The following is a 25,001-nucleotide window of genomic DNA, read 5'->3' as shown; positions in this document are numbered from 1 at the left end:
AAAACCCTACTTTATCTATGTTGTACTGTTGCTTAATACTTCCATACATAATTATTGTGTGGACATCTTGGGAAATTTTTACAAACATGTCTACATGCTTCAGAGAAAAGCTACAGGAATAAATGCATCTGATCATTGTCAAAACAGATTAAATATTTGTTAGATTCCACACTTTAATATTTTATGACAATGTACTGCTCTTACAATAAACTCTTTCCATATTGTGTACAAAGGTGGGCAACAGGGAAGTGATGGGGGTGTCCCGTCAGACCATCAGTTCCTGGAACCACAAAAAAAAAGCTTGTAAAACTGCACGCAGGATTGTGAATTCCAATTCAGTTAGTTTTAAATGCATCAACCAGGCATTGATTAACTCAAACATACACTGCTCTTTTATTGAACAAGAAAAATATACAGGGTCAGATAAAAGTACTGCAAAAAAGACAAAAGGAAACATCTTTGGTTCCTTCTTATGCCCAAATGAAGTGGATAACAATGAATGCGTCTTTGTGGAACGATGGAAGAAAGGAAGCTTAGACATTTCTGGTTTAGTTGTCACCACTTTACCATAGCTACATATTCATAATCATGAGTCGTACAGATGAGAAACTGGCATGTTAGTGAGTGAAACATTTCAGAAGTAAAAAAGAAAAAAATATTACTCCATTTCCCCCCATTTGGCTCAGTCAGCGCACCTTTCAAAAGCATCAGAAAGATGCGACGTATAACTCAAAACCAGGCGACGAGAGCAGCTCTACGTTAAGGGTCCAAATCGACCCCTATCCCACAAGAAGGCCTTCTGCTATGAAGCATTTAGTCGAGTTTTAAAGTATATACATACATAAATGAATATACATTCAAGCTAAGTGCTCGTCAGTTGAGACTGCCTTAGAATAAAACCAAGATGCAAGCGTTGCATAGAGGTACTTGAACATTCTCTTGATTGAAACCTGATTACAAGCTACTGCCATCATCAGAGCGTGGAACAGACAAACAGACGCATCCCAGACGCAGTAATGGCAAATTTAGTTAAATGGACTCTAATGTGATTTTCACATATTCTAAATGAAACTGACTGAGAGCAGATTAAATTAGGAGAGAAGAGGGGGAGAGGGCAATATAAGCATCAGAGGGGATCACTTCAAAAGATTAAAGAGCGGAAAATCTGATTTTGAAATTTAAGCGGGCTAAAGGAAAAAATATATATATATGTATAGTGTCATACAAAAAAAAAAACATAAAATAAATACAAACCTATGGAGCCAAAAACAAAAGTAAAGATGTAGCTTTACAAAAGAAATAGGGCCATGAGAAAAGAGCAAAAAAAACGAAAGAAAAGGAAAATTAAATCAAAACAAAAATGAAAAGTTTCATGAAGCTAAGAAAAAAGTGAAAATTTAATGGAAAACAAAATAAGCACAGATCTATGGAGTTAGTAAAATCTTAAATAATGAAAAACAGGAATGTGACAAAATTGGAAAAAAGGGCACAAGAAAATAAACAACAGAAGGAACAAAAAGCAAAAGTAGCATTTAGACAGGAAGAAATATGAAAATGAAATGAAAAAATATGTACTAAAAAACGAAAAAAACAAAAGGAATGCGATCAGGAAATTACAATGGAGTATTAGGGCCATGCTAATGACAGAATAAAGTCATAATATTCAAGAATAAAGTCAATAATAATAATGATATGAAAATAAAGTTGAAATAATACGACAGTCATATTTCAACTTTATTCTCAAAATTTTATTTATTTCTTAATTTTCTTAACATGGCCCTAATACTCCGCTGTACCATAAAAACGGACTAGAGGGAAAAAAAAGAGGAAAAAAAATGTATGCGGCCAGAAAGAAAAAGAACCCCCAAAATTTCCCTCATTACTTCTATAGAACCTTTAGAATGTTCCAGGTTAGAGATGTTGTGACGCACAAAAAGTAAGTAAGTGAATGTGTAAGTGTCTTTTAGAACGAAACCCTTTCCATTACACCATCACTAAGACAAAACCCCGAACACACACACACACACACACACACACACACACACAGGCTAAGCTCCTTAAGCCCTGCCCTAGTCGACATATTAACACCAGCTGCACGTTCACACCCTAAAGTTAAAGTGAATCACGAGTTTCTACTGTCAATCCTCTCAGAGGAACTGATGAGTCTTGAGAGCGGACATATCAGAGTGGAAAGACACAAGCTAACTGCGCTGTTAGAAGCTAACTGTTGTCGTTCCAGAAGAGGAGCAGCGGCTTGCAGGCTGGTGGTTTGAAGGTGGAGGGGGGAAGGAGGAAGCGGTGGGCGGCCCCTGCTTCATTCCAGCGCAGGAAGAGGTGGCGGGGGCCCCGCCTCTTCCTGCAGGGCGTCTGTGTCTGGCCGCGGGCTGCAGTGACAGGAAGTGGAGTCTGCAACGGGACAGCTGCTGGGCTCCGGCAGAGAGTCTGTGGGCGGGGGGGAGGGTGAGTCAGTCCCGGGGTCGGAGGCGGGGGCCCCTCCGGCGCCGCTGTCCCCGTTCAGGTTCTGAACCTTCTTTTTCAGCTCGTTTCGTTCCACTTTGAGCGCCCGCCGCAGCTTGTCGAGCCGCTGGACTTTACCCTGAAGCGCCTCAAAGTCCCGGTCCCGCACGGCTTTCTGGAGACATTCACAGAAAAATATCCGTCAGCCAGCCAACACCTAATGCTGTACTTTCAACTTCTGGGATTATTTTCACACAGATATTTTTGGAATCTGTCAAAATCAGGATTTTCTGCTCAGACATGAATATTTCTTGATGTAAATAGTATCTCTGAAGTGCTGGCCGTGTATTTTGGGTCATTATTGATTATCAGTTCAAATCTAAGTGTGTTTTCACACCTGACAGTCTGAACAATACTGCAACATTTGTCACATTTTCAGCTGCACTGTGTCAAACGAACAAAACCCTTGGAAAAACCTGTTCCCCTCCTCACCTGTGAGGGCGCTGCACCAATAACCACTGAAGGAAACGACACAAAAACCTCAGAAAACGACAATGAGCACGACTTTCTTCTTTACAAAATATAAACAAAAATGGAGTGGGTTCAAGCATTAGTGGTTGTAGGACTTCTCTTTCATTGTTGGTAAAAGACCTCCACCCTGCTAGCGCAAGACTCATGTTTATTTTGATTTTATTTACCCAGAATGCCTTGCACTATAGTTCGCTTCCTGCTTTTGGAGAGGTTTCCGTCTGCTTGGCATTCACATATGCATTCGAACCACATCATTGTTCACTTTAACCAAATGGAGATCTGTGTTTTTAGGTTTACCAGAGTTTGGTTTATTAGTCTGCGTCATTCAATAACCCATTCATGCCTCCCCAAACGAACCGGACTTCCTACGCAAACTAACTAGAGTTCGATTAAAACGGACTAAACAGGGCTGGTGTCAACGCGCCCTTAATTCCAGCAAGAATTTTCTGTATTGGGCTCCAATCAGACATTTTGGCATCACTGGCTTTCAACACAAACTCCTTCAAAGAAGCATAAATTCTCTAATATTTATTGCTTTCTTTTTGATATAACTGCAGTCATAAAAAGGGTTGTACCTCCTCAGCCATCTCCAGCAGAGCCTTGTTGCTGCTCTCCCACCTGGACCGGTACATTGCCGTCTCCTTCTCCAGCTTTTTGATCTTTTTAGTCATCTGTGTGCGAGACGAAAACAAAGAGTGATGTTAGAAAACGGTGGAAATAACTCCAGTAACATCTCTGCTGAGGTTCCACACCTTTTCCATCTCTTGCTTAAAGGTGGTGAAGACTTCGTTGCTCTTAGACAAGGTGGTCTGGAACTCCTCGAACTTTTCCGTGTACAGCGACAGCTAAAAAGACACGGCAGCCATAGTTATAGAGCTGAATTCAATGTTTGTACAGTTTTCCCACAGCAAAATTTAAGCAATTTTAAAAGTAAGTTCTAAAATATGACAAAATACTTTATAAGCCTGACTGATGAACAAAACACTAATTTTACACAAAAAAAACCTCCCAATTTTTAATACCATCATCACAACTTCTCTCCTCTATCCACCCTTTAACATTTTTACCAGCGTTTCACTGATACGTAACTCGTATGATGAGCTCAGCTGATGTGCAGTTACACCAGATGTTTGCTAATTGCTGCTGGCTAGTCTGAAGGAGCTGAGAGGGGGGATAGCAGAAGCACAGAGTATTGGAAATGGCAGCTCTGAGGAGGAACTGCGCCTCGAAGGCGGAGCTAGGTCCACTCATATATTTTGCACATCTGAATGGTTGCCAGGGGAGAGTAAAGGATTTCTCAACCATGCATGTAGGGCTGAAACGATTCCTCGAATGATTCGAGTACCTCGATTACTAAAATTCCTCGAGGAAAATTTACCTGCCTCGAAGCTTCGTTAATTTATGTTTTATTAGTTAGCGCACTGTGTTCCGGCCGGGACTTCATTTGCGTTGCGCGGAGCTCTCACTTCCGCCTCTGAGTTGTTGACAAAAGCTAAGTCTCAGCGGCATAAAGTCCAATCTTCAAGATTGGCCCGTGGAGATTTTATTGATTGATGATAATGCCCGACTTTTTATCGTTTTTGGGGAACCAATAAGCATCCTTAAAATGACTGGGGGAATGCCTGGAGTACGGCAGCATTTCTCCTCCGGGGCTGCTGGTTGAAAGCGAACGGCGGGAAGAGCGCTGAGGTGAGCGGATAGACTGAACAGGGCGGGCGGCTGAGTAGCTGATGCTTACCGTGTAAATGTAGCTTTACCGACGAACCGCACAATACATTTCATATCCCGGTCTGAAGAAACGGGTGGCGGAGCGCATCGTACATGGCTGGTAGATGAGTTTCTGAGTGTGACCAGTGAAGGTGTCGTAAATATCCCGTATTGCTTCCCCCCGTGTTCGTCCCCCGGTCTAACGGTTCGTCAGTCCGCTGGTCTATTTCCTCCCCTCCACCCCATGTTCGTTCATTCGCCCTCTCCTCCCACTCCAGGCGGCATTTCCCGTATTTTCAAACCCAAAGCGTGACAGGTTAGGTGGCAAGGTGAGTTTAATTAATCTATTAAACTCACTGAAGATGAATACATAAACTAAAAGCTGGATTGTAGACATTTTTTATAAGCATATTTGTGAGCCTGCCTCTTTGTTATTAAATTCAATATAATTTCAGATTTTTCTATAACTTTTCTTCTGGTTAACTTAGAAAGTGAGCTATTATTGTTACAGGTTAGTTTTCTAAACTACAAAAAAGCAACTGTTAGGGATGCTTAAATGTGAACAATTGGACTGATATTGATATCTGATAGTAACACCGGTATTATGCCAGATTTACCAATATTTCATTTCATAATTTTTTTTATCCGATTACTCGATTAATCGTAAGAATAATCGATAGATTACTCGATTACTAAAATATTCGTTTACAACAGCCCTACATGCATGAAATAATCAAATTAACACTCCATGTATGTTTTTGATGAGAGAATAACATAATATGATGTGAAGCTCAAAGTTGGTTTTACATAATACTGCCCCTTAAACCCAATACTTCAAAGAAAACACAAAACAACAACAAAAAGCGTATTGGTATCAGCAATACAGGCCCTGTATTTACTTGGTATCTGATCGATACGTTTAGTAGAAAGTTGAGGCCAGACCTGCTGTTTGAGGTGAACCTCTTGCTGCTTCATCAACTCGCATATCCTCTGAGACTCCACGGCTTCCTTCAGCAGCTACACATGTAAAACAAATCGTAAACACTAAGTTCTTTCAACACCACAGACAGACGCTTATTTAGTTTCTCCAAAACGGCACTCACAAAGTCTTTCTCCCGGTCGTGGTGTTCCTCCGACTCCTTCAGCATCTCCTGCGCCTGGTGCAGCTTGGCGTCCACCAGCTGCTGCTGCAGGTCTTTGTGCTTCACCACTTTGTCTATGTGCTGTTTGTCAGGTCACACACATACACACACAGTTCTCCGTGAATAGAAGGCGGTTTAAAAAAGCGGAACGCAGACGTGAAGAGGAGAGGTCCTCACCTCCTCCCGCAGCTTGTACTGCTCGTAGAGCTTCTTGAGTTTCTCGGCCAGCTCGGCGTTCTCCTGCCGCAGGCTGGCGTTCCTCTCGTTGTGCTGTTCCATCTGAGCCTGGATGTCGTTCAGCGTCGCCTGGAAGTGGGACGTCACCTCCTTCCTCTTCTCCTCCTCCAGTCGGGTCCTCTGGATCCCTTCCTCCTGTAGTGGGGGGGGGGGAGTCGAAATTAATCAAATAATGAATTAAAATGAGCTTGATAAGTTCTGTCCTCATGATTTTTTTCTTCATAATCCATTTTATTTATGTTTTCAGTTCTGTATGGGGGTTTTGTATTTCTGTTTTATCATCTTGTTTTATTTTGGATATTTAAAATGTCTTCCAGGTCCAGTGTTAAATGTTTTTCACAAAATTAGAGTATTGATTTGATTACTGTATAAGGCGGCGTATTTACGACGCTGTTGTACGTTCATTAATAATTAATTTAAGTACAATACCATTATCATTATATTACTTGAAAATGGTCTCAAAAGACCAATATTATTATTTATCGCAGTCATTTCAAGGACAAGTTATTGTCACAGGTCTGGAATTATTCCTGCTGAGCCGATTTAAAGCGGATGGTTTGCTACCTTGAGCGTGCGGTTGTGTCTCTGCAGTTCCCTGCAGAGGCTCTCCAGCTTGCTGCGGGCCAGGATGGCCTTGCTGTGCTCATTCCTCAGGTTGTCCTTCTCCTGCACCAGCTGGCTCTGCTTCTTCTGCAGCGCCCTCATCTGTTTCTGGGTGGTACGATGCTCTTCCACCTAAAAAGAGGGATTAAAAATATATGTTTTGGGTTATTTCTTGTGGCAAATGTTTAAAAATATAGATATTATTTAACCAGTTCCTCCAGGATTTTATGATTGTTTTTCTGATTTTAAAAAAGCAGTCAAAATGACTGATTTGGTGGAGCTACTTTAGAAATACCTGCTTGTCCAAGGAGGCCAGTGCCTACAAACAAGAGTGTTGCTTGATGCAAACTGGTGTAACGTTTCACTAACATCAAATCCTCATCCTAGTGGAAAAAAGTTTTATTGGAGCACGTGAGGTTTTTCGAAATTGAGCAAATTTATTTTTGTCATTCCAATCTGCGTAACATCACGTACAACAGGAGCGCAGCCAGTACTGCCAAAGTACTGAGCAAAGGTTGTCAGTGCTCTATATACATGTGATTTCTAATACAAATATTTTTGTTCATTTTAAATATATTTGCAACAACCAAAAGTAAACACTATTGAGGAAGTTTGTATGCATTTTCAGTGAAAAGTTGATTTAATGTGTTATAGAACAAGGCAGACAGTGAAGTCCTGTCAGTTCCCTCTGGATATACTGTGTTAACTGCAGATTACACATCTGCAAACAGAATCTGATATTTATGTATATTTTTTCTCTATTTCTAATATCAGGAAAGCACAGTTAAACAGTAGTCACTTACCAGGTCGGCATACTTTTTGCAGAGGCCTGCCAGCTTTTCCTCAGGCGTGCTCAAAGTGTTCAGAGTCTGCATGAGGAGTGTGATCTCTTTGCCTGCACCACACAAACATAATTTCAATTGAAACAAAAAATATTGACAAATCAGATCAGCTGAAAGAACTTTCTTTAAGCAGTCCGTTTCCTACCGAGGCCCTTCACTTTCTTCTTCTCCTGAGTCTTCTTCTGCTCCTTCTCTGCTCCGTTGACCTTGCCCTCCTCCGATTTGTCGTCTTCCTTCCCTCCAGTCAACCCATTGAGCACCAAGCTGTGCGACTGGCCATTGAGTAAGGCACCGGCGTCGTCCTGAAGGCTCTCCCTGCAGTAGGTGCTGAGGATGTCCTCCAGCTGCCGGCTCAGCTCCTCTGCCATGTCGCACTGAGACTCGGCAACTGGACACAGCAAAGGGGGGGGAGCGTTTTTTAAGTCAACCGGTAACTATGGCAACCTTTAACAATTTCTACATTGAAATTACGGACCTTCATTCCCACCCTTGTTGGTTTGTGAAGGGCTTTTTGCGCGTGGGCTCTGTGATTCGGCCCGGTTGGGGCTGTTGCTGTCCGAGCCGCCTGTACTCGCGTGAGCCGCAGGTGGAGCGGCAGGTGGAGGTGCCTCGGAGACTTCACCTGTAGGTGGAGCATCCTCACTACCAGGACTGCTGGGAGACTCTTCCGTGTCTTGTTTTTTCATGTCTAAACCAAGAAAACGAAAATGTAACAAAAAACCCCCCGCAAACTTTTGAACTACAGTCAGACTTATCGGTTTAGAAGAACATTTTGCCTCCAGACTCAGAAGCTTTGAAGCGAATAAATACAATAAACCGTTAAAAATTTCACATTTAACTTTGCGTAAACTGTTAAGCATACATATTTTTTAACCATGCTAAAAAAAATGTCAAACTAGGATTATTCCTAAGTAATTCAAAGCAAGAGCTTTCAGTTTCCATTTCAGCACAGGCTAACCCTGGTTAGCAGCTACATGTAGCTCAAACTGCAACCAGAGCAGCGTTAGCTTGAGACAGGAGCCAGAAACGATTTAAAAACAACCACCATAAACATGGAGGGCTTTATATACGTCAACAATGTCATACACCGTTCCTTACCCGAAGAATCCAGAGAGAAACTGTTAATGTTATCTGTGAAGAAGCAGGCTTCGTTACCAGCGTGAGGTCTGTGTTGAAAAACCTAACTTCCGGTCATAACTTTGGATTTCTGTTCTTCGTCGAGCAGTAACAACGCGGTTCAAGGTTCAGCGGGCTGCTTGGCGCCCTCTACAGGGTTCATTGAGTTATGCTCTAAATAATTAATGGCGTTTAAGAGGGTAAAAAAAAAATCCTCACTTACTTGTTTGAAAACAAGATTCAGTAGTTCATGAAAATTAAATTAATAAAATCACCCCTCAATGAACAGAAACGTTTATTCAATGAAAATAAAACTATAGTGAAGTACAGTGTTGTTATCATTAACGGCTAGGAAAGGGTTCTTATAATCTTGTCAGAGTAGCTCTTTGGTTGGAAACATTAAAGACCTGAGAAATGTTTTTAAATATAAAAGGTGAAGTTGTTACATGTTTTCACTGTTATGTTTGCAGAAATAGCATACCATAACTTTTGCACCTTTTATTGAAGAAAATGGCTTCTCATTGTAAAGCCTTAGAGTTACATATAATTAAATAAAAAATAATTAAAAAAAAACCTTATCGAGCCCAAAGGGAAGCTAAATGTTTTTGTAACTTACAGTGAACAAAAATACAAAAATATTAAATTTATGTTAATTGATTATTTAGAAAAACCCTTTGTGGTAAATGTGGCTGTGTTTACAAACAGCTGAAACGGTATTTTTCTGTCTTACTAAATACGTTTTTTTAAAATTATATTTTATTTTTTTATTTATGTATTTGTGTAAATATCTATATCCAAGGTTCTTCAAAAAGGCTGTGGGCAGGAAAGATTTCCTGTGGCCGTCTGTACTTCAGTAAATCTGAATAAGCCTCTGAAGATGCAATGCTTTTTGTATAAAGAAGATACTTGACATTATCTATAATTGTCTTGATTTTATGTAAAATCCTTTCCACCATCATCTCCAGAGGTTCCACAGCAGTCCCTAGAACAGAAGCAGCCTTCTTTATTAGGTTGTTGAACCTTTTTTAAACACCTGGTTTATACCTAGGTCTTTAATTAAACTAGAAAACATACAGTCACACCAGTCGCTCATAAAACTTGACTCGTGTACGTTTTACGGCTCCAGCCAAATTTTCTTCATTAGAAATGAGGGCAAACATGACTCCTTGGATTTGACTGATTGCCTAGCACCCCCGGCCTAGAAAGAACCAGTCAGAACTGAAGCAATGACACACAACAGTAAAACCTGTAAAAGAAAACTGAAGTTTGGGGCATTGAAGCTGCTTCTGACTTGATGATTTTGGCCCACATGACATAGATGCTTTTGAGTTATGGGAGGAAGTACCCAAAGAATATGGGGATAAATATGCAAAATGTCTAGAGAAAGACAAAAGATCTACTTGATGAATGAAAACAATACTAATTCCTGTGCCATTGTGTTCCCTCTAAAGAAATCCGGTAAATCTTTACATGTGCAATGATGGGATTCTGATTACATTGCAGGAGTATTCATGGTCGATGTGCGTCGTTTTGTGGATTTTAACATATCCACAAAACTTCAGTGTATTTTGTCATGACTTGATTGTAAAAGCAGGGTTTACTATACATTTTACAATTTTTTTTTTTTAAGTGTGAATGCTTCCAATTTTTTAGTCATTTTTGCAGACATCACAGCAGTAGATATTTGGGTCATCTGACCTTCTTCCACACATAGAAACTCAACAGTGAGACCAGATGGGGCGCATCAGTTGACAGGCATTTCTAGGTCTCATAACTATCGATTTGAATCAGATCTGGACTTTCACTGGGCCATTCTGATACATACATGTACTTCAGTCTAACATCTTTTTCAGAACTACAAAGGTCCTACTTGCCCAAACTGTAGCAGTTTGTCTCTCCTCGGGTCCAGTTTCCCTTCCTGTCACAACTCGCCCACAAGAATAAATTACATCCATGAAAGGGTTGAAACATAACTTTATTTGTTTTGTACAGTATATCCTCTGAACAATGTTAAATTCCATACAGTTTCTTTACATTTCTAATATTGTTGCAGATTCCTGTATGTGCTGTTTTTTTTTTTTTTTTTATTTTCTCTTCCATGTTTATGTTTGTGTATCATGTTCAGCTGAAGTGTGGTTAGGTTCTTGTCACTCATTCATACCGTCGGTAAAGTCCAGTCGAGTCACAGTATACAACATGGTTAATTTGGAGCAAAAAAGAAAAGTACTGACCGGGAAAAAAAAAAAGAGGAAAATAAATAGAGACAGAAATGAGAGGACCGGAGCAGAGGATGCACCAGGACTGGTTAGTGATGGCATACAAATAGGATTTTACAAACGAGGAGTATTGTAAACATTTGTAGCATAGACGTCGAGCCGAGCCGTTAGATTTTCATAAAGACACCAAAAGCGTCCAGGACGGAAGACAAGTTCAGATGTGAAATTTTTTTTTGTGAAGAGTTTTTTTTTTTTTTTTAAACTCCCTCCCATATTAAGTAACAAGTTTCCTGATCGTGCAGCCTGACTGAAACAATCAATATCCTAAAAATGATAGAAACCACCACATCTAGACCAGGAAAAGAAGAGAAGCAGAAAGGCTTTTGGATACTCACCTCCTCTTCGTCTTTTTTTTTTAACGCTTAATTCATCCTGTTACAAGTTCTACTGAGGCTTTTTTTTCTCCACTTCTCAGAAGTGATCAGAATTGTAATTGAATCCCTGTCAATGTATCAGAACATACATAGTTTAAATTATAACACTTTAATGTAAATTGCTGCACGTTATTTTTTTTTTTCCTGAATCTCCACAGTTTAATACTCAGGGGAAAAAAAACAACTAAACATCAAGAGTTTCCCTCTGACCTCAAGTCGCATGAGATCAGGTTTGTATCTCGTCTCAGATTTAAATGCAGTCTTCGGAATTAGATTCAACTGAGCTTAAATTTGGGAGGAAAAAAAAAGAAGAAAATAGTTTTTCCTCTCAGGGAGGGATTGAAAATGCTGCGATGAGGATGACAAAACTTTGGTAAACTAACTGGCAGTGAGATTGGTGCCTGCATCAGTCTGCTATGATGGTAATTTCTAGTTATGCATTTGCATCTAGTGCAGCTATTTTCGACTTTTCGTACAATGAACGGGGACGTCTGCTTGAGCGAAATGCTAAAGGCTAAACACCAGTCTCAACAGAAACCGGTGGTACAATTCCAAACAGCCATGCAGCAGCAGAGCTACACGCAGCGAAAACCACAAGAGTCATAGAGAACGTCCCGTCAATGAAAAACATCAGTTTTATAGAGTCAAGTCAGTCCCTCGCCCAACCACCCGCTCCCAAAACCCAACCCAGATAATTAGACATCATTGTTAAAGAATGCCACCTTAAGAAACAATGGCAAATAATGTAACTTGAAAGATAAGGAAAATAGAGCAGCAATGGTTTGCACAAAAAACATGTGCACATTCAAGTAAATAAAGATATAAAGAAATAATCTACGAGTCAAAGACAGAAACGCAGGATCCTCCAGTCTTTGTTGGTCGGATTGGCACTTTAGTGAGCAGGAGTGCATTTTGATTTTTAAGAAATATAAACTTTTTCTCTCTCTCTCTCTCTCCTTGATGCAATGATTTTTTTCTTTAATATATATATATTTATTTATATATATTGCAATTCTGGCATTATATTTGTAGGCCAAGCACAGAATTGGCCAGGAAACCAAAGACTCCAGGGTCTAAATGCTGCTCTACACTTCCGTCGGGTAGAGGTAAGATGTTGTTGCTTAATTCATGATTCGACTTCTCGCGTCGACCGGGAGCACTCGTATTCTGCGGATAAAACTCGGCACAGAGTCATCTGTCAGATCATGTTTAACACATCTTGCAGAATGGTGCTTAACGTGGTGAAAGGCAGATGAGAAACGCCAGTCAGAGGTTAACTTTTAATAATCATGCACACAGATGTCACATTAATCTTGGGCTTTTAATGCCTTTGAAGGATTGTTTGTCCAGGCTAGGATGATAATACAAACAAATTGGATTCATTTTAAGTTGGAATTTATTGTGGCTTTTCTGTCCAGGCAGGTTCATAATTATACATACCCCCTCCCACCAGTATATTTCTTCAAAAAGATCTCTGAACAAGATGAAAGTCAGATGACTCGTCTGGGCAGAGGTAGTCATTTTCAATGACGGATGCTAATGTTTACACTGGCTAACCAAGAAAGACGCCAGTGTTTCTTAGCTAACCAAGAATGTTCCATCTAGCTTGAAATCCATCTTCAATCTAGATTGAATTAGCTCACATGGATGAGCAAATTCACTGCCAGGAAAACAGAAAAATTGGATAAAAAAAAGACCTTCAAATATTCTGCCAGTTGTGCTACAAGCTTGTTAATGGCGACAAAAGGCATGCAGCTTTCTGCAGCTTGCTAAAGGTTAAGTTAGCCAAGTGCAAAGGGGAGCTAAGGCAGGGAGGTGTATGTATACTTCCAGGTAGAACTGAGACTGCCTTTATTACACAAGAACTTACAGTCATTCCACAACTCAAAAGCATTAAAAAGCCCCAAATTAATACAACGCATCCACAGTGAATGGATGAAAACCTCCAATTGCAACTATAGATTATACAAAAATTGTTTACCACTTTGGGGTTCCAAGAAAAGTCAGAATAATCCTCAGAAGATTGTTTTATTTGGTTACTTTAAAGAAACCTGATTGTGTTCATCTTCCATACATTTGAGTGCTTCAGTAATCCACAGAACAGCAGCGGTTCCCTTTCCTCCCCTCCCGACTCTGATTAGGACATATTCTTGATAGAGTCAATAGACCTACTCCCTCACACAGTGCCTGTCAGTCAAAACTCACACGAGCACACTTCTACTTCATCTACAGCGCCTCGACACGGACCAGAGACCGGCCTGAACAGAAACAAAGCCAATCCCTGGTCAGCGTCAACTCAGCTAATCTCAACCATCAGAAGTCCTGTGGCTAGAAACAAAGACAAGTTTCCATAGCAATAAGCAACACTGCATTTGATCAGTTCATTCAACAAAATATTTACTACAGAGTAAATGGGAGCTAAAGAAAGTTTGTGCTCAAAACTGAACATTTTACTACTACTTTTTTTTTTCTTTCTTCTTAATGGAAGCTAGTTTTTGTTTCTAGTCACTCATCTGTGTTTCAGTTGGTGTTGTATGCAAGTGTGCATGAAGTGTACGCAAAGATATATATTAATGCAAATACATCAAAATCCAAATATACTTCTATTTAGATACTTGAACTTTTGTTGCAGTTAGGCTTGTCACTTATCTTCAGAGCTATCTCCCAACCCTCCAGCTGTTATTAGACCCACACAGAAGCAGCAGAATTGTCCTGGCTGGGCAGAGGAAGAGGCTATTTACATGAACAAAACACCCACACGTAAGCACAACTGTCCCATGCAAAAAGTCGTTAGCGGTTGTCATCTCCATTCCTCAAAGATATAGTGATATCGAACGCCAGAGGCTATTAATCAACTCTACCACTAAAGAAAACACCACCGTGGTCACTAAACTATCACTATTCACACCACCTAAAGTTATCGTGTTAGAGTCCAGCTTCTTCTTTGAGTCCCGCGTGTTGTTTTACAAGGTACCTTTCGCCCCTCTGTACCAACAGGTTGCGCTTGGCGAGGAATCCTCTGTGGCTGCAGGCAGGGTGGTAAAATACCATGCAGAGACCCCCACCACAGGGCCCAAGCAGAAACCTGTTGACACTGCAGGGGGCCGGGAGGTGGGGTTCAGTTGAACCACTAAACTATGATATTTTCTCTACTGCAGAAGGTTTTTCCACCTTCTTTTTAAATACAGCCAGATAGAAAAAGAAGTCTGGTTTGCTGCCAGCACAGCAGGCTCTGCTGAACCTTGACCCCCCCTGAACTCTGCCTTGTTTAATAGATCACTTCATAATTCAAATGTTATTAACACAGCAAACAATGAATATAAGGATATTTAAATATCCCGCCCTCGAAAACAAAAACAAAAAAAAGAGGATTTTTTATGGTTAAAATAAAAAAACTCTTAACCTTCACCAAGATCCCAATCACAGTCCTTCCTAGTTTCAATGTATTCTGTTACCTCTCATCTATTCCCTCCCCACTACAACGTAAAAGTCGTCCCTTTGCTTGGGCGGCAGGTTTAGGCCAGCCCTAAGCCCAACACAATTAGGGTATTTCTTTAAAGAAAAGAAAACAAAAAAGACTTTCCATTTACAGAAAGAAAAATACCTATAAAGGAGAAGATAAATAAGGGTTAGAGGTAAATAATAAAAGCTAAAAAGGGAGGGGGAACAAAAAAAAGAAAGAAAAAAAGGTACGCCTATGTTGCATTGCACAAAATCAAACTGGTGTCACAAACTGGACGCCCCCTGTTTGTGGACTGCGAGGGGATGCATGGGTAATCCAGAAAACAGGAATGTCCCACTGGTGAAGAAATTTCGATAAAGATCCTAACTGGTTGCTGCTGGCGACCGGAGCTAAAAGCTACCAAACGGCAGGAAGAAGTCCTTGTGCACGTTTCGAACCGCTTCAGGTTTTCAGGTGATCAGTTCCCCCAACTTGGTTATTAGTTTGTAAGAAATGCTCCCAATGGCCAGGAAAAGAAAACAAAAAAACAAAGTCTGCCCTGTGCGCTAGTTGTCCAACTGGTGGGAAAGCATGGCCGGAGAGGGCGGTTTTAGGGCTTAAGAGGGCGACAGTTTAAGCTTTCCTCCAAAGGGCGGGTTTGTGTGTGTGTGTGTGTGTGTGTGTGTGAGTGTGTGTGTATGTGCTTGGAGAGATCAGGCGAGAGAGCACAGTGGCATGACTTGGGCATCATGGGGCCTTCCACAAAATGGGGTGGAGGGGGAGTTTACAGAAGGGACAGTGGGTGAGTGGTGTACTTAAGAAAACTTAGAGCTGGAAGCCCTCCATTGGAGCTTCTTGCTGAGGGAAGAGGAACTGCTGGTTGGCCTGGTCCACCTGAGGAGCTAGACTGCTGTCTTCATCCTCCACCCCGAAGTAACGCTCGATCAGGTCAAACGCCTTCTGGTAGATCTCCTGGTTGTCGTGGCTCTGGAGGAACTCAATCTTGTCTAGTCCTGTAAATAAATAAATATAAGGTAACTTTATTTATATAGTACATTTTCAGCAACTAGGCAATTCAAAGTGCCTAGTTGCTGACAAAAGTCTCAGGTACTGGGTCTTAAAATCCTCTGGATCTTTTTGTTCTAACTAATAGGTTTGATTCCTGTTCTGGGCTGAGTGTCTAAAGTAATAAGTGTAAACAGAGGCAAATAATAATAATGAAAAGCAGAAACTTTGCATATAGTATATTAGGTCATATAGGTCATTCTTAATTGGTTGAGATCTTAACTTAAAAACAAATAAAATAAATCATGAAATCTTACAGATAAATTGAGAAATTGTCTGCTTTTTAGTATTGGGCAATTTTAGAATAGATCAGGCAGAAATATCTGCCTGCTCTGCCTGAAATAGAATCGTTATAGAATCTATAACAATATAGAATCGTTCACAGATTCATTCTAACAACAACATTTTTATAGCTAGCTCACAGGGAAACATTTTTAGGTCGATTTCTGTCCTGATTTTCTCCTTCTGACAATCTTAACTGCATTTCCTCAGGTCACATTGACACGTGGCAGGAGGAAATCACACCCTAATTTACAAGACTCTGAAATCTTCTCATTATAGTATAGTATAGAGATAAAATAAATGATTCAAATCTGAAGCATTTACTTAAACAGAAGGATCTATACATTCAGTCTACGGTTGTATCTACAGGTTAATGTCTTATTGAAAATTGTCTATAAAATCTAAGTGGAATATTTCTTAACTTTAGTCTGAAATCACCGTCTTAATGAAGCTAATTGCTCTTTCATAACATGCCAGCAGACATTACGATATTCAGAGTTTAAAAAAAGGTAGCTATCAGCAAATGTCAGGCTGCATAATAAACCTCCATTGTAAAGATTCTGTGTGTTCGTATGAGTGAGCGGCGTACCGTAGGCCTCTTCGATGAGGCTGCAGTAGGGATTGACGCCGGTGCCGTTGTTCTCCTGCTTGGCTTCCTGCTCGCCCAGCCTCAGGATGTTTTCCAGCCCGTTAAGCGCCACCTGAACAATCTTGGAGTCCATTACAGTGAGGAGATCACACAGGGGCTTGATGCAGCCCAGGTTCACCAGGTACCTGAATACAAACACAAATGGTTCATATGTTAACATAGAGCAAGAGACCGATCACAGGGGAAGCAGAAACGGACAAAGGCGTCTCTATGTCAAACTAAAATGCACCTGATCTGCTCTGGTGTTCCTCCAGATGTAGCGTTGGTGATGGCCCAGGCTGCCTCTTTTCTGGTTCTGAACTCCGCTTTCTGCAAAATTTCAATTAGGACTGGAAAGATGTTGGCATCAATCACCGTCTGGAGAGAAACAGAGAATGAGATCATTGTTATGAGGCCTGGAGCAGGAGCTGCAGCGGCTCAGACCAAGCACACTTTTTACACCAATTGGTTTTTTCTTGAAGGGATTTGTCCACAATATGATTGAGTAATATGAGAATATCTGAGATTAATATATTAAATATTAATGGAGGCGTCATATTACTGCTGTAACAGTAACAGTGATTTCCTTCACAGTGAATAAAACACACCTGTCAATCACTTTGAGCTGGAGCATAATGTGCTTGGAATGAAACGCTGCATTACAATTTATCTGGATAATAAACCCTTTACATCATCATAACAATGATAATCTAGAAAGGTTTGCATGATTCAAAGGAGGAAAAATGAGGGAAAACACCAAGCAGCAAACTGCTTCCACTTCACATATTTGTACTAGTTTGCGTTGTGTCTAAATAAAGCACATTTTAATCCATTATGATTTTAATTCCAAAGTATGTGCAAAAGTAAAAGGACAAAAACACAAAATCTTATTTTAAACTACTACAAACATCATGATACACTTGACATAAGACAAAAGTAACTTACAGGTAATTTAAGCAACATATATGAGCTTGATTTAAGTACATTTCTTAACACTGATTAAAAAAACAGAAACATTAGATCCACTGGCAGATTATTTCACTTATAGCAAGACATTTTAACTAAAAGAGTAATAATCTGCCAAAGGATCTAGTACTTTTTCCATCAATATTAAGAATTTATTTACTTAAATCAAGCTTCTGCACATTTCTGAAAAGTCACTTGTAAATCAGTTTTGTCTTATTTTAAGAGTACCAAGATATTTTCAGTAGAAACTGCACAAACATACCTAGTAAGATTTTGTGTTTTTGCAGTTGATGTGCAGAAACACACAACTCCTACCTGTGAGTCTGAAAAACAGCTTTTTAAACAGTAATACTGGTTACATATACACACATCTCGTTCAATCTAACTTTTATTAATAGTTTTAAAAATGTTGGGGGGAAATGTTCCATCAAGACAGCAGCCTCACATTAACTCAATCTAAGGGACAACAGGGGTTTTCTCTCAGCTCGTTTGTGTCAGTGATGTGTAAAGGTCACCTGTATTTGCGCTCGGTTTCCAGCTGTGATGTTGGAGATGGTCCAACAGGCTTCCTTACGAATCGACTCCTTAGGACTGCTGAGGAGGTGCAGCAGGCAGGGTAAAGCTGAGCAGTTCAACACCACCTAAATGCAACAACCAACCAGACGAGGACATGTAGGTTATTGACCTCGTTAAGACGTCCTGGCTCTGATTGGTTGGTTTTGTATTTCTTCAGACAGACATTAGCTCAAGGAGGAGGTGGAGAATCTTTCCACAGACAATCTCTCATATTACAGTCACAAAATAGTGACTTGTAAAAAGTAGATAAAAAATGTTTGTTTTTTTTTTCATAAAAGTTACATATTAGAGCCTTAAAGTAAATGAACCATACAAGTAAAACTCCATATTAATGTATTTCTCTTCCTGTCAGGTCTGAGCTGATTTCTGAAACAAACCTGTGTCTGAATGTCGTCTCCAGTGACGATGTTTCCGACGGCCCTCAGAGCAGGAGAGGCCACCTTGTAGTCTGTGTGCCTGCAGAGAGGAGCGATAAGTAACAGCGATCATCAGGACCATGTTTTCAGAGCTGCGATTTAAGGGTAACAGATCCGGTACGGCGACAACCCCAAACGCACATGAGCAGCTCCACCAGCCTCCTGCACACGCCTGAGTCGATGACAGCCTGGATCTTGTCGTTGGGGCCGTCGGAGAGGTAGGAAAGAGCCCAGCAGGCGTCTGCCAGCAAGTCTGGGTCACTGCTGAATAAGAGTCTGGACAGCACAGGCAGACAGGGAGACACCTGGACAGGACAAGTTTACGGTTGGGATTATCATTAGGGGCAAATCTAACGGGAGACTGAACTTTTCACTGACGCAGCAAAAGATTATTTTAAATCTCTTCTAAAGTTTCTGGACACTGAGATCAAGCCTGACGGAAAGGCAGCCAGACCGGCTTAAAGCAACAGTACTGGAGGACGACATGTGGCTACTTTTAAAAACAAGTAACCGTTTGCCAACTAATTGTCAATGTCAAATAGAAAACTACTCCAACCACAAATTTCAGGATTATTCAGGAAGATTTTAGAGCACTTTGGACATTTGAAGAACTTTTACAGCGTTGGGTTTGATGATCTTCATGTTCCACAAATAATCAAACAGCACAATGTTATATTTGGCTCCCAATTCTGGGTCATTTCATTGCTTCTTTGGCCAAAGGACAGAGATCAACTAAATTTCAGAAATCAGCAAGAAGCGTGTTTATGTGGAAGTGTCACCTTTTCAAAAGCAGGTGGAGGATTTTTGCCTCTGCAGAGATTAGACAGAGCCCATACTGCATTCCTAGTCATCGTCAGTCTAGTAGATTTGGTCAAAAGCCTGAGAGGAAAAAAAACAACACAAACTCAGACGATAACATCATGACAGAAATATGTCTCAGGCAGAAACTTGTTTGGGCTTGGTCACTGAGCAACAAAAAAAAAACAAAAAACGTAGGAGCTTACAACAGCAGCGGTGTTAGGATGTTGCAGTTCAGCACATAGTCCCTGCATACCGCGCTGTCCCCAGCGATGTTACCCAACGCCCACACAGCCTGGAGAGCACACACAAACACGAGGGCCGCTTTATCTCACCGGGCAGCAAAACAACATCCTGCCTTAGAGCTGAAGCTGAAAAACTTGTTACTTGTTCTTGGACGTCCTCGAAGTCTGAGTTGAGGAGTTCGATGAAGATGGGCACGGCTCCAGCCTCGATGACCGTCTTCGTCTGCTGGGACGTTCCCGATGCGATGTTGGTCAGGGCCCAGGCAGCTTCGAACTGCAGCCGCACCAAAAAAAAACAAAAAACTATCATGGCACAGCTCAAGCTCTACATTTAAAATCCTAACATTAGGAGTTTTAATGAGCAGACCTGTAGTGTGCAGTTGGTGCTCTTCTGCAGAAACTCCACAAACCGCTCCACGACGCCGGCTGTGTTTATGACCTCATCGATCGGTGGGTTGGGCTCTGGAAATAAATATTAAAGTAAAAAATCTTTATTAGAACAACCAATTAGTTGTTTTTTTATATATTATTTTCATGGTTTGAAACTGTGCTACATAAACATGTAACATGTTGTAACTGCAGTTCCAAAGCCATGACGCTACGCAGCATCAGCTGGTGATCTCCATTTGGAAACAGAAGAAGCGTTTTCATTTCCACATCCTGCTAGTTCATCAGTTATTTGGAGATTTATGAGTAAAAATGCCTTAAAACATACTTTAATGGCTCAGCAGAAAAGAAATACTGTATTAAATCACGATGTAGTAAACTGAAACAGCAGCACACATCAGATCAGAGTACTGTGGCCATGATCGGCTGCATTTTTAATCAGAACATATGGAATACAATCCTTCAATATGCCTGATGGTCAACAAGGATTTTATACATTAATTTACTATATTTTCCACAATTTACATGTTTTTTTTCTCTTCATTACATATTTTTTTGTAACCTGTGCAACTTATACTCTGGAAAATATGGTGCTGACATTTACCCGTTTTGACATTTACAAAATTTGTAATGTAAACTTCAGTGTCCGGCTCCTTCAGACTAGTCAACATCAACTAGCAAAAACCTGGTGGAGCTGAACTTCTGTTGAGTTCATTACAGGAGCTACTGGTCAGTGAACGCTGGTAAAAATGTTAAAGGGTTAAAAGAGGAGACTTCCTGAAGGCGGAGTTGGAGATTTTAAAGAGACAGAGGCCCAATTTAAAGGCATTAAATTACAATGTCAAATTTATTTTAAGTCATATTTAGCATATTCAATATTTTTTATAACAACTGAATATAACAGTTACTTGACTGTAAGAGGGTAGGGGTCTGCTTTGGCCTTGGATCCTCCAGAACGGGCCACATCCTGGAGGTGGATTTTTATATTTATTGAGGCCAAGAAAGTTACATACATCAGGTAAGAGTCACCATTTACAACTTATTACCAGAATCTGACTTCTATAGTCCTGAACTGTCTGCTTTCTTTGTGGTTCCATGCCAAGACGCAATGCATTTCTGCTCGTACCACCAACACACAACGTTCTGTACAAACCTTTGGAAAGTAGTTTTCTGAACTTTTGTGTCGTGGCGAGCTGAAGCTCTGGGTCTTCTGAAAAAAGCATGTCCACCATGTCTCTGGTGATGACTCCCTCCTAGATGAGAACAAGCAAACACTCTGAGTGGCTGAGGCCCTCAGCACCAAAATCATTTCTTACATCAACACCAAATCGAACATTTTATCAAAAGCCTCAAATTATTTCCGCTGCTCAAGAATCATTAGGAAAATGAGCCACTCACTGTGGCTGGAGAGTTGAGGTATGAGTCCACCAGTGGACTCTCGAACATGACCTCCTCCTCGTTGAGAACGTCCACGTTTCTCCTCTTGAAAAGCTGCAAACAACCACAGAGTCAGAGAGTCATCCTGCTGGAGAAAGGTTTAAACCAAGAAACAAAAACAATAAAATCTGACGAGGGAGACACACCTGCTGTTCTCGTTTTTGTTTCCTGAGTTGGATGCCCTCCTCTTCCCTCCTGCGCCTCATCTCCTCTGGATTCAGTGCTTTGTTCTTGTAGCGGTTCATCCTGTAGTTGTCCTTTGCCGGACTGGCTGATGGTTCTGACGGCCCAGAGAGAGACAGACACGAGGTCAAGACGCCAGCTGGGAACTAGTATTGCATCGTTCATCATTTATTGTGATACGTTTATCATGACAAGGCTTTTGGTCTATCCTTGTCACAATTAACTCCAATTAATGATGTTAAAAAAAAAACAGCCTTTGTTATCTGGTTTGATAGTTTTACCATTTTCTCCAGTATTTCCTCAAAAGCGTCAATAAATATAAATACATTTGGTTAGTTTAGTGATACAAATCACACCTCTTTATGTGACTGCTGTCCCAGAGAAGAGCAATACATATGGGCAACATTTGTGTTTTAACACACAGTTACAGTCATATAGTTACCTAAAATAAATGTAAGAAATGGTTCTTATAATAACACTCACTTTTATTGCCATCACAATGATACTGCAAAATATTGTGATAAAAGTCCACTGCCAAACTACTAATGAAAATAGATATTTTTCCCACATAATTTTTTTTTTATTCGACTTTTTCTTTTTTGTTTGACTACTATTCAGAACGTATCTAGACTCTACAGATATGCATCTCCTGTTTGTTTACTGAGCCCAATCTCAACATCTTTGGTTTATTTTACTATTATTCCTGCTGTCTGTAAAATGCCTACAATACTTGAAGGCAATACAGTTAATTTTTTTTAAATGTGTAAAGAAGTATGAGTAAACATGAGACAGATTAAGTCTGACTTCATCTCTCCCGCTCAGGTTTCTAATATTAGAAAGAGACTGGTCGGAAAGTCTTGCAGAAATTAGCTTAGAAAGAAAAAAACAAGAAAAAAAAAACAAGTTAAAAATACACACATGACCATAAGCTGCTCCTAGCAGAGAGGAATTTCATTTTTAATTTAATATATTTTTGAGAAACATGCCAAAAGTCTCAAAAAGACCCCTCTCCCCGGTGTCCTAAGGTTAAATATTCCAACAAGCTCTGAAAATTGAGGTCACATTTTGTCCAAGCAGCCTTGTAAAAGGTATGTAATGTGGGAAGCAGATGGTGGAGCCGCAGGGATTGACAAACACCAGTAACAGCTGGTTGCTCTCATTTTTTTTTTTTTTTTTTCTGCGAAAAAGGTAGCTGGTTTATATTCTTTGTGACAACTGCTTGGCCCGTTTGGCCGTTTGGGCAAGGTGGAACAAAAATAGCCCGGCTGGGAGTTGTGCGTCTGCACTGGAAATTCCCCAAGACCCCCGCTGGCAAACAGGGACCCCTCTGGGGTACGCAAAGCAGAAAACTGTTGCGCGTTTGTTGACTGGGCTTGCTCATGGCATCGTCTACCTAAACCGAGAAGGAAATGACAACCAAGAAGCCAACAAAATCTCTGAAATAAATCAGACGACGTGCACATTGCAACAAAAAAGTTGACTCTCAGTTTGGGTGAAGCACTCTTATGCAGTGTTGTAAATTTCTGGATTCATATTTCCACAGTTTCAGCTCTATAAATCCTTTTTATACAAGTATATATATACATTTTAAATTAATATGAATGTCTTCTGTGAATTCATAGCTGATCTGGAAGGCTTTTAAATAGAGAATAAAAAAAACATGAAGGGGAGGGAGGAGAAATTGGAAAGCTGGATAAATGGAAGGATGACAAAGTGACAAAAAGAAAAATGTCTGGAAGTCTGGAAATACTAATATTTTCGTATACTTATACTTTTCAGATTGTGCGGGAAACCTGGCTGTTGTATGATTTGGCATTTTTGTGATGATATCATCAAATATTTCTGGGATTACAGAGAGAGCGCAGCAGCTTCATTTCTGTTAGATTACACATCACGATAGTGTCTTCAGATTACATTTAAACACCGACTAACTGAACCAGGCAGTTTTATCATCCTTATTTAAGTATTTACCAGAAATTGTGCCCTGAGGTAAAAACACAAGCCATCACAAGCCGACGTTAGCTCTACCCTCCGACTTCTAGCCTTACAAAATACAACACAAAAATATGCCAGCAGCGTATTTTTGTGGATTTAAATGAGATTATCGGTCTGAAGCCGACTGAAAACCTTCCAGAAAACACACGGTCTTATTATAACCCGACCCCCAATGTTGTATAACTGTGCGGGGTCTCTGGAATGAGGCTGAATGACAGAGCTAAGGCACCTAAGCTAGCACACATGCCAACACGAATTTATACCTTATTGTCCAAACTGCTGTACTTCGCCAATATATTTAAGAACGAAGAGACATTTGGCGACTCCTGCTTAGTTAGCGCGGTGCATTTGCGGGTTAAATAGCTTGTTTAGGTTGTAGATAACAGACTAAACAAATACATGTAAATAACTTGATAACGTGGTTCTCGAAGCTTGCTTGTACATAAAAATGGGAAGGTAGGACACAGAAAATGTAGCTACAAAATTGACTATAAGAAGGAAATATCTTCACGAAAATGGTAAGACCTTTGGTTAAAAACTACGTGGGTCATTGTAATGGTAAAGCGCGATGCTAACGTTGTTAGCACCTAGCCAAGTTTTCTCAAGTTAGCTTCTCAAGTTAGCACTCGCTTTTTGACGTTGTTTAAATTAAACGTTTACAACTTGACTAATACCTCTTAACAAGTTTAAAAGTGTCACCAAACCGAATCGATAAATGGTCGTTCACTTAACCCCAGGTTAAAACGCCATAAACAATTTCCAACTGCGTGCATACGCTACATTATTAGCTACAACAGCTAACATGTTAGCTCAGTAGCTACACTAAAGTCACAGACTTATTTTCTAATTATTCCCTTCGACTACACAGAAAACACTTCAGTCACCTGAACACTTTTAGATACAAAGACGACTTACCCATTATGGTGTTTATGTTGTAAGTATAGTAAGCCGTGAAGATGTATACCAAGTTCAAATCCTTTTCCCCACTGCTAGCTTTCCAGAATTTGCTCCAGTAAGCAATATGTCCGCCGGAGACGGAAACATTAAAATATAGAGCGACTTCCTGCCACCAGAGGTCGCCCCAGTACCACAAACATTTGTTTGACTCCATAATACGGTAACTGTAAATGTAACCACCAAGTGACAAATTTAAATGACAATTTCTTTAGTGAAATATGAGCTTTAGTTATCAGAAACACAATACATTGCCATTACATTGTTGTTATAAGGTAAATATATATAGCATATATATTTATAATGTTACATTTTATAATGTGTTTATGTGTTACAAATACA

General features: G+C 40.2%; 2 protein-coding genes across 2 annotated transcripts; both read right to left on the bottom strand.

Annotated features, from left to right (window-relative positions):
- Positions 1-369: 369 nt before the first annotated feature.
- On the bottom strand, positions 370-8,755 carry txlna (taxilin alpha). The gene is made up of 11 exons (XM_015005322.2): positions 8,618-8,755; positions 7,995-8,207; positions 7,665-7,907; positions 7,481-7,572; positions 6,639-6,809; positions 6,015-6,209; positions 5,799-5,918; positions 5,638-5,712; positions 3,741-3,833; positions 3,564-3,659; positions 370-2,632 (listed from the first exon to the last, which is right to left on the bottom strand). Exons 2-11 carry the CDS (start codon positions 8,203-8,205, stop codon positions 2,315-2,317), a joined length of 1,614 nt encoding a protein of 537 aa, XP_014860808.2. The 5' UTR covers positions 8,206-8,207; positions 8,618-8,755; the 3' UTR covers positions 370-2,314.
- Positions 8,756-10,591: 1,836 nt separating this feature from the next.
- On the bottom strand, positions 10,592-24,770 carry kpna6 (karyopherin alpha 6 (importin alpha 7)). The gene is made up of 14 exons (XM_015005320.2): positions 24,621-24,770; positions 21,674-21,807; positions 21,489-21,581; positions 21,244-21,343; positions 20,071-20,165; positions 19,846-19,977; positions 19,665-19,753; positions 19,440-19,539; positions 18,802-18,965; positions 18,622-18,700; positions 18,184-18,309; positions 16,953-17,080; positions 16,664-16,848; positions 10,592-15,740 (listed from the first exon to the last, which is right to left on the bottom strand). The coding sequence occupies exons 1-14, from the start codon at positions 24,622-24,624 to the stop codon at positions 15,553-15,555; spliced, it is 1,617 nt and encodes a 538-aa protein (XP_014860806.1). The 5' UTR covers positions 24,625-24,770; the 3' UTR covers positions 10,592-15,552.
- Between the last annotated feature and the right edge of the window lie 231 nt (positions 24,771-25,001).

This window comes from Poecilia mexicana, unplaced genomic scaffold (genome assembly GCF_051168715.1).
Source record: "Poecilia mexicana isolate PSO_F unplaced genomic scaffold, ASM5116871v1 scaffold_11, whole genome shotgun sequence".
NCBI classification, from domain to species: Eukaryota; Metazoa; Chordata; class Actinopteri; order Cyprinodontiformes; family Poeciliidae; genus Poecilia; species Poecilia mexicana.
The sequence above is the reverse complement of the archived record's forward strand: the minus strand, read 5'-3'. Positions and strand labels throughout refer to the sequence as shown.

Excerpts from the sequence above, each read along its gene's own strand:
- txlna (XM_015005322.2), bottom strand. The coding sequence starts at position 8,205 with ATGAAAAAACAAGACACGGAAGAGTCTCCCAGCAGTCCTGGTAGTGAG. Across the intron at positions 7,573-7,664 it reads GAAGAAAGTGAAGGGCCTCG|GCAAAGAGATCACACTCCTC; the intron begins GTAGGAAACGGA and ends TGTGTGGTGCAG. Across the intron at positions 6,810-7,480 it reads GCAAAAAGTATGCCGACCTG|GTGGAAGAGCATCGTACCAC; the intron begins GTAAGTGACTAC and ends CCCTCTTTTTAG.
- kpna6 (XM_015005320.2), bottom strand. Across the intron at positions 19,978-20,070 it reads GCACCAACTGCACACTACAG|TTCGAAGCTGCCTGGGCCCT; the intron begins GTCTGCTCATTA and ends GTGCGGCTGCAG. Across the intron at positions 18,310-18,621 it reads GAGACGACATTCAGACACAG|GTGGTGTTGAACTGCTCAGC; the intron begins GTTTGTTTCAGA and ends TGTTGCATTTAG.